At 41.2% G+C, this 13905-nt stretch overlaps 1 protein-coding gene across 1 annotated transcript in view; it reads right to left on the bottom strand.

Annotated features, from left to right (window-relative positions):
• mcmdc2 (minichromosome maintenance domain containing 2) overlaps nucleotides 1-13905 on the bottom strand; it is a 55909-nt gene that overhangs the window by 6756 nt on the left and 35248 nt on the right. Inside the window, exons 9-11 of the mRNA XM_080194133.1 lie at nucleotides 7651-7856; nucleotides 7395-7561; nucleotides 4831-5010 (exon numbers count right to left, since the gene is read on the bottom strand). Coding sequence (XP_080050259.1) covers nucleotides 4831-5010; nucleotides 7395-7561; nucleotides 7651-7856 — 553 coding nt within the window. The remainder of the gene's footprint in view (nucleotides 1-4830; nucleotides 5011-7394; nucleotides 7562-7650; nucleotides 7857-13905) is intronic.

A 13905-nucleotide genomic window follows, 5' to 3' on the forward strand; every position in this document is an offset into this window, starting at 1 on the left:
AACAATCGACTACGGTTTCATGGTCAATAGTAGTCTCTTAATTCCACATTTTTTTTATTGAATTCAAATTCCACCATCTGCCGTAGTTGAATTTGAACCTGGGTCCCCAGAACATGAGCTGAGTTTCTGGATTAATAATCTAGGGATAACACCACTAGGCCATCACCTCCCCACATTCACCAAATCTTAATACTTAGTCCCATGAAGACATTCAAGTTTCTCAAAGATTTGACAAGGACCGCATGGTAGGTTGTTGCATGAAGTTAAATCTCTCGGGATCCAGGGTGAGGTATCTCAATGGATACAAAATTGACTTCTTGACAGAAGCCAGAGGGTGGTTGTAGAGAGTTGTTTTTCAAACTGGAGGCCTGTGACTAGTGGCGCGCCTCGGGGATCAGTGCTGAGCTCACTGTTACTTATCATTAATATAAATGATTTGGATGAGAATATAGGGGGCATGGTTAGTAAGTTTGCAGATGACACCAAGATTGGTGGTATGGTGGACAATAAGGAAGTTTATCTCCAACTGCAGGGGACATTGATCAATTGGACCAGTGGGCTAATGAATGGCAGATGGAGTTTAATTTAGACAAATGTGAGGTGATGCATTTTGGTCGACTGAACCAGGGAAGGATGTATTCAGTTAATGGTATGACATTGGGGAGAGTTACAGAACAAAGAGATCTAGAGGTCATGTTCATAGCTCCTTGAAAGTGGAGTCACAGGTAGACAGAGTGGTGAAGAAGGCATTCAGCATGCTTGGTTTCAATGGTCAGAACAGCGAATACAGGAGTTGGGACGGCTTGTTGAAGTTGTACAAGTCATTGGTAAGGCCACATTTGGAATATTGTGTGCAAAACTCTATTATAGAAAGGATATTATTAAAATAGAAAGAGTGCAGAAAAGATTTATTAGGATGCTACTGGGACTTGATGGATTGAGTTATAAGGAGAGGCTGGATAGACTGGGACTTTTTTCTCTGGAGTGTAGGAGGCTGAGGGGTGACCTTATAGAGGTCTATAAAGTAATGAGGGGCACTGACAAGGTAGATAGTCAATATATTTTCCCAAAGGTAGGAGAATCTAAAACTAGAGGGCATAGGTTTAAGGTGAGAGGGGAGAGATACAAGAGTGTCCAGAGGGGCAATTTTTTCACACAGTGGGTGCTGAGTATCTGGAACAAGCTGCCAGAAGAAGTAAAGGCGGGTTCAATTTTATCTTTTAAAAAGCATTTAGATAGTTACACGGGTATGATGGATATAGAGGGATATGGGCCAAATGTGGGCAATTGGGACAAGCTTGGGGTTTAAAACAAAGGGCTGCATGGACAAGTTGGGCCGAAGGGCATGTTTCCTTGCTGTAAAGCTCTACGATTCTACTGTTCAAAGTTGATCAAATGCATTTGTTTTTATCTTTAATTATCAACATTTATAGTTAAGTTTACAGCAGCAGCTCAAATTTTACAACCTTTTGATTCTTGCAGCATCACACTGTTACATAGAGCCATTAATTTCTCCTTTACAGGACAGAGGTCACACAAATGATCAAACAAAGTGCACTGGATCTTCAAAACAAAATACAGTGTTCATCAGCCTTCCTAATTACTGAGGATTATTGTTATGATATTACTCATGTATTTTGAAATTCATACTATCAGAGCCCTTCTGGAGCACTGGGTGGTTGAAGCGGTTGCTTTTGTCGTGATTTACTGTACTTCCAGAGACTGCACATACATTTACCAGTTCACCGATTTGTGCTCCCGTTCCAGACCAATATCTCAAGCTCTTCTCCTGCATCTTTCTCTGCCGAGGTGACTTTCATGTTTGTGTTGCAGCATTTCTTTCTTCAGTGTTGCAGGAATTACCTTTACTCCCTTGAACAGTATCCCCTCTGCTACATAAGGTGCCTAACCAAAATTCCAGTACCCTGCACAGCAAAAGGGACTTTGCTCTGACGTGTGGGATCGCCAGTATGCACAATTTGCTGCAGTTTTCTCAGGGTGACATTGTACTTGGTCGCTTCTCTGATCTCCAGTTTGGTTATAGCCACAGGAAAGTTCTTTGTCAGTATGTGAACTTCTGCTTCTGTTTCTTTTTCCTCTTCTTCCATGATTAGTAGGTACGCACATTACACAGTGGCTGGAATTTTCTAGTTGTTCTTGCTGGCAAGATTTTCTGATCCCTCTGACAGTGAACACCCACTGCAGGTTTCCCAGCCTCTCTGCTGCTGCAAAACATGCTGTGGGGGGTGTGGAAAATCCCTCCCAATATCTGTAATTTATATTTCTTTGCCCGGTTTATATTTAACTCTGACCCTTACTTCTGCAGATGCAATAGTAATCTTTGGATTCTTGGCATTCAGTGGCTTGTTAGCTTCCAAGGGCTTATGATCAGATTCTACATCTTTGCTTTAGACTAACTGGTGGAAGCGTCCTAGGCCAAACAGCATTGCTAGCATTTCTTTCTCTATTTGGGCACAATACTGTTGTGTTTCAGTCATTAACTTTGAAACATACACCATTGGTGCCTCATTTTATAAGAGACCATCTTCTAGGCTGTCTTTCTGACTGGTTGCATAACATCATGATACTTTAACACTAGTATCTGGGTCAGTGTTCTCTTCAGAATGGCCAAAGCTATTTGGCAACTTTTTTCCCCAGTGCCATTCCACATCATTTTGTAGAAGTTCCTTGAGAGGTGCTGTGAAGTCTGACATGTTTGGAGTGAATTTCCCAAGATACATCAGCATTCCCAAAAAGCTCTCCAGGTCTTACATTCTGAGGGTGACATGTTCACGACATGTTTTGAATTTACTCTGGTCCAGTTTTAGTCCCTCACTTGTTGGCACATGTCCCAAGTACTTGATTTTATGAAGACCTACATAGCACTTTTCTTTCTTCAATTTGAAGTTCCCTCCTCTGCACTTGTCAGCACCTACTTCTCTCAGTCAGTGGTCAAATTCTTCTTGTGTGGCTCCCCAGACCAGCATGCCATGGATTTAAGTTTCCATACCCTCTAATCCTTTAACAACTGCCCTCATTATTCTGTGCAACACCTCAGGAGCTAAATTAATACCAAAAAGTAAGCATAAAAAACCTGTAGTGTCCATATTGCATAGTGAAGGTATATGACAGGAGCCATTCTCACACAGCTTGACCTGCCAGAAACCTGAATTCACAACCAAGACTCTTCAAACAGAGCTCTGATGGTGGTTTCAGAACCTCCATTGTTACATTCAGTTTACTTCTGAGATCATGAGCGGAAATGAGATTGGAAATCCCCACCCAAGGTCAATGGTCATTTCCGCTGTCCGTCCCTCACCCACTCCGATTCCTTGGCAGGTTAGGCAGTAGAATTCTGGCACGTTTTTGTCATGGAATCCCTATGGAGCAGAAGGACGCCATCTGGCCCATCTCTCTGAAGGAGCAACCCATCCTGAACTTTCCCTCCACCCTATTCCTGTAACCTCACAAATTCATCATAGCTTATCCACCCACACATCTTTTGGCCACTAAGAGGCAATTTAGCATGGCCAATCCACTTAACCTGCACATCTTTGGACTGTGGGAGGAAACTGGAGCGCTCAGAGGAAACCCACGCAGACATGGACAGAATATGCAAACTCCACACAGTCACCCAAGGCCAGAACTGAACCCAGGTCCCTGGTGCTTTGAGGCAGCAGCGCTAACCCCTGTGAGCACTGACCACACCACTGCTGCAGAACTAACTTTATTTTCTTAACATAAGCACACACCTGCAATGGATCCAAAGCCTTATCCCTCTAACACGTATTGTCTTACCTTTAACCCACAGATCAGCTGACCCCCATCTATAATAGAATGTATCGTTTGGTATCTAATACTGGAGACTACAGCCACAATCAGCTAATATTATGACATCTCCCAGTTTCAAGTTATTGCTGTTTATGACCTAGCTACTTGGATGACTTACAGTTGGATCAATGGCTTTAAAATAATAGCTTCTTGCTATTACAAAGGTCACATGATTTTCAGCAACAATTTGCCCATGTTCAAAATTAAAGCATGGACTTAAAAGTTTATAATACACTGGAATATGAAAGCAGCTTGACCAAAGGTTCTTGAAGGAACCATTAAGAACTGCGCAAGAAAATAATTATTTTGCGAGAATTTTGAGTGGGGCCTGGAGGAACCGCATACTTTTCCTCTTGGCCCCACAAAAATACTACAGCCTTCTGATGATTCATACTTGATATCATCCAGTTCAGCTCTTCTTTCCAATCCACATGCCCTCCTCCAGCAAGTTAAATTAGTTTATGGTCCCTACAACCGGCTGGCTGCAGTGGACTGATTTTAGCACTAACAGCTCAACAGCAGCATTCAAGTGAGGGCTGTGCCTAGTAGTTCATGACTCTCAATACTGCCTTTGGGTAGGAGCGCAGCTAATCTGCTGACTTTCTCAGCATTTCAGGCAACAATTGAAAAGTGTACCCCCTTTACGGACTGGTTAAAACCATGCTACTTTGTTCACTAAACACTAGCATCAAAGTAAATTATTGTTCTGACAAGGAATATAAACATTTAAATTATTTGAGGAATGTGTTTAGAACTAAATACAATATATTAATTTAGAAGTTAGTTGGTCAGATACCCAGATGAATGGTATGCTTCACATCGAGCGATTTTTGATTACTTCAGTATTTGCGTAATATGACTGTGGAGGATGTAAACTGAAGAAAGAAAACATTGATACTTGTTTGACTAACACTATCTTAATTGTAAATACACCTGCTCTTGCAACATGCTTTCCCGCTGATTCGTTTGTCAGTAACTAGACTATTCTCTTATTTTTACCTTTTCATAGTCTTGTGTTGTAAATTTCTGTAGTGCTGGATAAAGGGGTTCATCTGGATTCATAGCTTCACTCAGTATGTGCTGTACAAGTTGTACAGGAGAATAGTAGTTGGATGATTCACTGCAGAAAATCAATAGGCCAAAGGCATCAACCAGATTAGCTGGAACTGAGCTGATGTCCTAAATTACAAAAACCAAAACAAAATCAACAGTCTTTTCAAAAAGGTTAAAAATATAATGTTGGGTCCATATCACTCATTTTCACTTCAAAATACAATGGTAGTAGGAACAAATAGAAGGTGTGGTTGAAATGCCAATGTAATCATATGATTCTTGTCCATTTCAATTATTGAGTACAACTCAATCCAAGTGGTTGATGCACCATTTGGAAACCTTACCAATATATGTTAATTGAGATCAAATGCCATAATTATGATCTCAACACCAATTTCATCTCTGCTTGCTAGATTACTATTTACTACACTACCAACCAAACATGTGATGGATATGAGCACCTAGTCAACTTGATGGTGCACAAGAGTGTTGGGGTACAGGTTGGAAGAACGGGTTGCCTGATCGACACTATACTATACAAGTCAAATGTGGGCTTTAAATCTCAAAAGATTTCACATTAAATTTGATTTTTCAAAAACTGTGCCTCCTCTCTCTCCTGGTATTCAACCTATTCAATCCTATTTAAGGTGCTGTCGCAGACCCATCATATCAGTTGTCCAGCTGGATTTTCTATGATCTAGACCAATAAACCAGCAATAAGGAACATGTTTGTAAGGGCAGCTCACTGATTTAATGTAAATAAGGGTCAGCCATAGAAATGATGACATGTGCCTCATGCTAACTCCTTCGGCACACACACCTTCCTCACTCAGTAGTCACTCAAACTGAAAACTGTCTTTTTCAAAACAATCCTTGATAAAAGTTTAACACTTAGTTTTGACACAAATATTACTTAATGCTGAATTTATAATTGAATCTGGATGCAAAAATCTGATAAATTTTCAAACTGTCCACATGTTAGACAATTTTTTCATTGAAATAAAAATTAACACAGATGCAAGTCACCTTTCCATATTATTTGTACAGAGTGGATATTTAAATCTATAACAACACAGTAACTTTTGCTTGCACAAACTGTTTTATCCCAATTGTGGGCAACCAAATTTATCTTCCACATAAAGACTGTAAGTCACCACTAAAGCACTGAAACTCTGGGTGTATTCGGTATTACCACCATTGCATACCTTGAGTCAACATTGAACACTACAGCCATGGGAAAAAGGTGAACTTGATCTGGACTGAAGACAGGAAGGATCATAGTACTTGCCCTTTTCTTACACTAACCATGAGTTTGAGAAGGACTAACATACTTGGACAAAATGAGTTGATAGAAAGGGTCAAACATTGATTTATGAAGCGCAAGTACTTCATAAATTTAGTTTTTTTTTGAGGTCACTAATAAGGGGATAAGAGTCTATAAATGTCACATACCCGTTATCATTACTCTTTGTCTTTTATCTCTCAGCCAATTTCCAATCCATTCCATAAAGTTACCTCTAATTCTGTGGCCTTTCATTCTTGCTCATAGTCTCTGTACAAAGGTTTATCAAATACACTCCTGCTCCTCCTGACCCCAAGAGAAAAGACGACATGTTTTAAACTTAGCCTCCTTGGCCAAATTTTCTTTATTGCTGAGTACTCACAGCAGGATACTCACTGATGTTTCCCACTCTGAAAAGTATGGGAAAGTGTTGACAAGCTGGCTTCCCATTAACTATGAAAGCCTGTAGAACTGGATCACAGCTGGAGAGCAGAGAAGAGATCATAGTCAGGAGGACAAGGGTGATCAGGGGAATTGGAGATTGTAGACTACAGATCAGATCAGTGATTGTAGTGAGTTGGTGGAGGCGAGTCAGTTGGTGACAGAGAAAGGAGGCTTGTTGGATCTGGAGAAAATATTCCTTCTACTTTGGGCTCACAAGCAGTACTACAACTGCACCTTTGAAAAACCTTATTCATTCGGCCCTATTCTACTTTTACCTGCCAGGATTTCATGGAAACCTACCTGAAAAGGGTAACAAAGGATAAAAAAATCTGTTAACATGGAAGTGTGCTAGCTACTTTCATAAAAGATCTTTCACCGTCTGCCTCCCAGAAGCAGGTGGCTTGCTATCAGGTTTGATATTTAAAATTATTTTACTTTTCATCTGCCCCAAATCCACCCATTCTTGGGCATTAACATTTCCCTCAGTAAGTCAGCTTCAGCTTTTTTATAATATTCCAGCAATATTTAAACTTGACTACTAGTAGAAGCTGGGAGATTACTTCCTATTTTAGGCTTCAGTACGATGTATAATAGGAAGAAAATAACTTAGTATGTGTATGTGAATATTCTTTAACTAGAGGTATTTACAAATTTCAAATTTTATTTAAGAAGTTTAAAGTTTAAAAAATAAATCACACGAACACTGAACTGCACTACTAGTCCACCCTTGAATGGAATGATAAGATTCTACCTGGCAAGATAGTATTATATCATTCTGTCTTACCATTGAACCAATTACAGCATCTTCTCGTTGTATGGCTTTCTTTAGGTGCGTATCAGCATCAGCTAAAGCCCAAAAATTGCACTGAATTGGAAAAGTCATCTGCTGATCAACATCATCTCCAAACTTTTTTCCAGAAATAAACACTGTGGTACTTCTGGTCTCTAAAACTAATACATACAAAGTGGAAGACATTTTCAATGCAAAGTTCTATTAAGTATGAACTATTTAGTGCACACGTAGTGAGGTATGCACATACCTGTCTGAAGTGATTTAAGTTTGTCTTTCTTGTGAGAAAAAAGTTCTCCTACATAGCAGATTCCTCCATTGGCCAGTAAGGCAGAGCCAGCTTCAACTTTGGCAGTGCCAGTTCCATGTTGATCTTTGGAGACTGTAGCAAAAATCTCATATGATGGTAAATGTCGTATTCCACAAGGCACAAGGGTCAGACTATATGTTAACAGCCTGCAGAAAAATACAGAAAGATTACAAAAGGCATGGATATCTACAAAAAGGGAAAAACTGAAGTTATGAGCTTAGGTAGAACCCAATGTCACCAGTACAAAGTGTAGAAGAAATTAATGAGTTTAGTTTTACCTTTTTTTAAAACAGGCTGATTAATCTGTAACGGACGCCAGAACGAATCAAGATTCATTCACCATAGACCTTAAGACTGAGTTTGATGGACTTATGCATTCCAAGGTTATCATATCATCTGGAAGACACATCCTGGATATGATTCCTGGATAATAAAGGGGCCGGGCTTGCCTGATTGCCTATGAAGGGTTGCAGAGAACTCCTTTCAAGAACTTCTGAGCTTGCAATGGATCTGTTTTGCTGCTTCTCCCAGACATTTGAGAGGTCTGTTGACTGGTGCATTAAGATGCACTGAAGCTATAGAGGGGTTAGTATGAATGGGCCTGATGGCTTTTGTTCATCCTGGATACATAAACAAGTGCCCAGTCTCCATATCTGCTTAAAAACTGTCAAATGACTATGCAAGCATGACCTAACTTTAAGACAATGTACAAGCAGATTGAGTCAGTTCCTCAAATTAAACACCTGGTTTAAATGGGTGAGAAAGAAATTGTGGGTAGTGCCACATGAGTTGTCTACCACTGTTAACAATTCAAAGAACTAACTGGAAGATGTAGTAGAAGGGTTAGTAAGGGTTAGTTTGGGACTGAGTACAGCAACACCCACCACTGATACAAGAAGGCACATGACCTAGAACTTAGTTCGGCAGTGGAGAGCTAGGTAGCAATGTATAAAGGCATGCCATGGGGTCCTCTCCATACCAATATCCTCTGCTGTAAATACGTACATAGTTCAGTGATGTTAAAGACTTCTTGGTAATTTCTACAAGACTGCTTAATGGTGTCTATGCAGTACACACATGGGTAGTGACAACCAACAAAACATTGTGTCAGCAAAATTTACATCCTCCATAAAAAGACTGAAAAAAAAATCAAGGATACGAGCAACAAATTTATTTTCTCACCTAAATTTACCATTCTAACCTCTATTCCCTTTTCTCTGAAATGTCTGTCTAGCTTCTCCTTAAATGCATCCATACCATTCACGGAAAAGTGATATGACAGAATTTCAAGTTGAGTTTGAAGATGCAACTAAGTGCAGTTGGATCTTAAATTTAAACAAAAGCAAATATGTAGTTATGAGGAGAATTAACTCCTGTGGATTGCACAATTAAATTAAAAGATATGACAGCAAGAAGCAATAGTGAACATTTAAATAAACTCTCAACAAATGCATATTTCCTTAAGGCATAAAATCTCTAGTGGAAAGTGTACAGGCAGAAAAAGGTGAGTAGGAATAAATGGGCCAGTTTTTGGATTGACAGACTGTGTTTCAACCCCAGCAATTTACAATATTTATCAATGACTTAGAAGGGGGCCAATTTAGGTTTGTTGATGGCATGAAACCAAGTAGGAAAGTAAACTGCGAGGAGGATACAAAAAGGCAGCAAAGGGACATAGCTAGGTTAAGTTAAGTGGACAGGAGGTTGGCATATGGAATATAATCTGGGGAATGTGAAATTATCCACTTTGATTGGAATAGAAACATAGGAAGTTCTCCATTCCTTATTCCTCATTATAATTTCCCCTGTCCCTGTCTCTCAAGGGTTTACATTTACTTTATGAATATACACCAATCTCTTCCTATTTAGGTACCTACTGAAACATTAAAAATCTGTTTTTATATCTCCTGCTGGCCTATTGTCATATTTGTTTTCTTTAGCAATTTCTTGGTCCTCCTTTGCAATATTCAACAAGCCTTCTAGTTTTCAGGCTTACTACTTTTTTGCAACAGTATAAGCCTCTTCTTTTGATCTAATGTCAACTCCAATTCTCCTTTTATAAACAGCTGGGCCATTTTTTTCTGTGGGATTTTTATGCATAAAAGTTTTATTTGTAAATTATGAATTATTTAAAGTCTAACCATTGTTCATCTATTGGCTTATCTTTTAATATTGTTTGCCAATCTAAGACAATTCACCTCTCATACCAATGTAATTTGCTTTGTTTAGATTTAAAACTGTAGTTTTGCACTTAACTAATGGTACAATTATCTTTATATTCAGGTTAAAATGGAAGGGTCATGGTCTATTTTGAATTTTGCCTAGCAACGTCAAAGGACTGGCTGAGCAAGGTGCAAAGAGCTGGAACAAAGAGCAAGGACAACTGTCCTGACACTAAATAGACTGGCCAGCTCCAAGCTTTTGATGACAGAAAAGAGAGAAAAAGAACAACAGTGGATGTGGTCGGGTTGAAAGGAGAGGTTGCAGGTTTTTTGTATGCTACTGAAGCCAGATGCAGAAGGGAGATGGTTTCTAGTTGAAGAGACGCATTCCAGAACTATCTAAGAAATTCAGGATATTCATCCTGGTATGGCCAAGGGGAAAAATAAACTATTAGATCTGGTAATAGCAATAATAACTAGTGGATTTGGGAGACTTCCAAAAAAACTGAGGGAAGCACCTGAAGATGGTCACTTGAGGTTACTACTCGTTGAAATCAGAAAATGTGAACTTATTGGAAGCTGGAAGCAACAATGGAAGGATTAGTATAAGGATTACAATTTCATGGTGAGTGCGATCTATGACGAGTAGTAAATAGGAACATGCTGTAGTTTAAAATGCAAGTTGCAGACAAAAATATTATTTAGTTGACGCTTTTCATCATGTTAGAGTAAAAATCCTAAAATGTGAGATCTTGTACGGTTTCAGCTATTAACTGGAAGTTCAAATTTCTTGTCAAACGCCTTCAGTCTCTACAGAGATGATAACACTTTCAAACTATATATAGTTACTCTTCCCTAGCAGCCCCTTCACAAATTTATTAACTAATGTGTTAATACCAGATCCAAAACCACCTGCTCCCAAGTTAGTTCCCCCACATACTGACACAGAACACTCATAAACTTATCCTTCACACTATTACTACAAATTTATATGGAGATCAAGATGATTATTACTGTATTATATGAATTATATGAAATATGAAGACATCAGGCAGATAATTGGATGAATAAACTGGAAGGAGGCGTTCTTGGGGAAAAGTACAGAAGGAAGGTGGCGGATATTCAAGGAATGTTTGACTGGAGCTCTGCACGATAACGTTCCGATGAGACAAGGAGGTTTTGGTAGGGTGCAGGAACAGTGGTGCACGAAGGTTGTGGTGAACCTAGTCAGGAAGAAAGGAAAGGTGTATAAAAGGTTCAGAGAGCTAGGAGATGTTAAGGATCTAGAGGAGTATAAGGCTTGTAGAAAGGAGCTTAAAAAGGAAATTAGGAGAGCCAGAAGGGGTCATGAGAAGGCCTTGGCAGGTAAGATTAAGGAGAATCCCAAAGCCTTCTACAAATATGTGAAAAGTAAAAGGATGAGAACGGCAAATTGTGTGGAGGGTGTGGAGAGTCTGCAGAAGGATCTAGATAGGCTGGGCGAATGGGCCAGGAAATGGCAAATGGAATTTAATGTTGGCAAGTGTGAGGTGGTCCACTTTGGTAGGAAGAATGGTAGGAAGGACTATTACTTACGGGGCGAAAAACTGCAGCAGGCGACAGTGCAGAGGGACCTCGGGGTCCTTGTGCATGAGTCGCAAAAACCCAGCTTGCAGGTGCAACAGGTGGTCAGGAAGGCGAATGGGATGCTGGCCTTCATAGCGAGGGGGATTGAATATAAAAGTAGGGAGGTCTTGCTGCAGCTGTATAGGGCATTGGTGAGGCCGCAGCTGGAGTACTGTGTGCATTTTTGGGCGCCGCACCTGCGCAAAGATATTTTGGCCTTGGAGGGAGTGCAGAGGAGGTTTACTGGGCTGATACCGGAGTTGAGGGGGTTGGGCTATGAGGAGAGGCTGAATAAACTGGGCTTGTACTCGTTCGAGTTTAGAAGAATGAGAGGAGATCTCATTGAGACGTATAAGATGATGAATGGGATGGATAGGATAGAGGTGGAAAGACTCTTCCCGCTCAAAAAAGACAATAGGATTAGGGGGCACAGCCTCAAGATAAAAGGGGGGCAGTTTAGAACGGAGTTGAGGAGGAACTTCTTCACTCAAAGGGTGGTGAATCTCTGGAATTCTCTGCCCGTTGAAGTGGTGGAGGCTGCCTCGCTAAATATTTTTAAGACGCGGGTTGATGGGTTTTTGATAGGAGAGGGGATTAAGGGTTATGGGGAGAGGGCGGGAAAGTGGAACTGAGCAGCGACAGATCAGCCATGATCTTATTGAATGGCAGGGCAGGCTCGAAGGGCTGGATGGCCTACTCCTGCTCCTATTTCTTATGTTCTTATGAGAAGGGATAGGACCTATAAAAGGTGAAGGGGGAAAAGACTGCGTGGAACCGGAAGAAATGGCAGAGGTGCTTAATGAGTACTTTGCCTCGGTATTCACAGTGGAAAGTGATCTGGGAGGTTGTACTACAGGTTTGCGGCAGTCTGAAAAGATTGAGTATGTGGATGTTAAGGAAGAGGATGTGTTAGAACTTTTAAACTCTATCAAGATAGACAAGTCGCCGGGACCGGATGGGATGTACCCCAGGTTACTGTGGGAGGTGAGGGAAGTGATTGCAGAGCCCCTGGCGATGATCTTTGCTTTGTCGATGGAGACGGGAGAGGTTCCGGAGGATTGTGGATGTGGTTCCTATTTTCAAGAAAGGGAACAGGGATAGCCCGGGAAATTACCGACCAGTGAGTCTGACCTCAGTGGTTGGTGAGTTGATAGAGAGGCTTCTGAGGGACAAGGTTTATGAGCATTTGGAGAAGTTTAGAATGATCAGAAATAGTCAACATGGTTTTGTCAAGGGCAGATCGTGCCCTACGAGCCTAGTTGAGTTCTTTGAGAATGTGACTGAGCACATTGACGAAGGAAGAGCGGTAGACATGGTTTACATGGACTTCAGCAAGGCGTTTGATAAGGTCCCCCATGCAAGACTTCTTGAGAAGATGAGAGGGCATGGGATCCAGGGGGCTTTGGCCTTGTGGATCCAGAACTGGCTTGCCTGCAGAAGGCAGAAAGTGGTTGTGGATGGGTCTTTTTCTGCATGGAGGTCAGTCACCAGTGGAGTGCCCCAGGGATCTGTTCTAGGACCCTTGCTGTTTGTCATTTTCATAAATGACCTGGATGAGGAAGTGGAGGGATGGGTTAGTAAGTTTGCAGACGATACGAAGGTTGGTGGTGTTGTGGATGGTCTGGAGGGATGTCAGAAGTTGCAGCGGGACAGAGATAGGATGCAAGACTGGGCAGAGAAGTGGCAAATGGACTTCAACGCAGATAAATGTGTAGTGGTCCATTTTGGCAGGACCAATGGGATGAAGGAATACAATATCAAGGGTAGGAGTCTTAGCTGCGTTGAAGAGCAAAGGGATCTTGGGGTCCAGGTCCACAGGACTCTTAAATCAGCCTCGCGGGTGGAGGATGTGGTCAAGAAGGCGTATGGTGTACTGGCCTTCATTACTTGAGGGATTGAGTTTAGGAGTCGGGAGGTAATGCTGCAACTTTATAAGACCCTTATCAGACTCCACTTGGAGTACTGTGCGCAGTTCTGATCACCTCACTATAGGAAGGACGTGGAAGCTACTGGAAGGGTGCAGAGGAGATTCACAAGGATGTTGCCTGGATTGGGAGGCATGCCTTATGAAGATAGGTTAAGGGAGCTGGGACTCTTCTCCTTGGAGAGACGAAGGTTGAGAGGCGACCTGATAGAGGTTTATAAGATGTTGAGAGGAATAGATAGGGTGGATTCTCAGAGGCTATTTCCCAGGGCTGAAACGGTCGCTAAGAGAGGAGACAGGTTTAAGGTGCAGGGAAGCAAGTACAGAGGAGATGTTATGGGTAAGTTTTTCACTCAGAGGGTAGTGAGTGAATGGAATCAGCTGCCGTCGGTGGTGGTGGAGGTGAACTCGCTGGGGTCTTTTAAAAGACTTCTGGATGAGTATATGGGATCCAATGGGTTTGGGGGTTATAGATAGGTCTATGGCTTAGTAGATACAGAAGTG

Source organism: Carcharhinus amblyrhynchos, chromosome 8 (assembly GCF_965287045.1).
Source record: "Carcharhinus amblyrhynchos chromosome 8, sCarAmb.v2.hapA, whole genome shotgun sequence".
NCBI classification, from domain to species: Eukaryota; Metazoa; Chordata; class Chondrichthyes; order Carcharhiniformes; family Carcharhinidae; genus Carcharhinus; species Carcharhinus amblyrhynchos.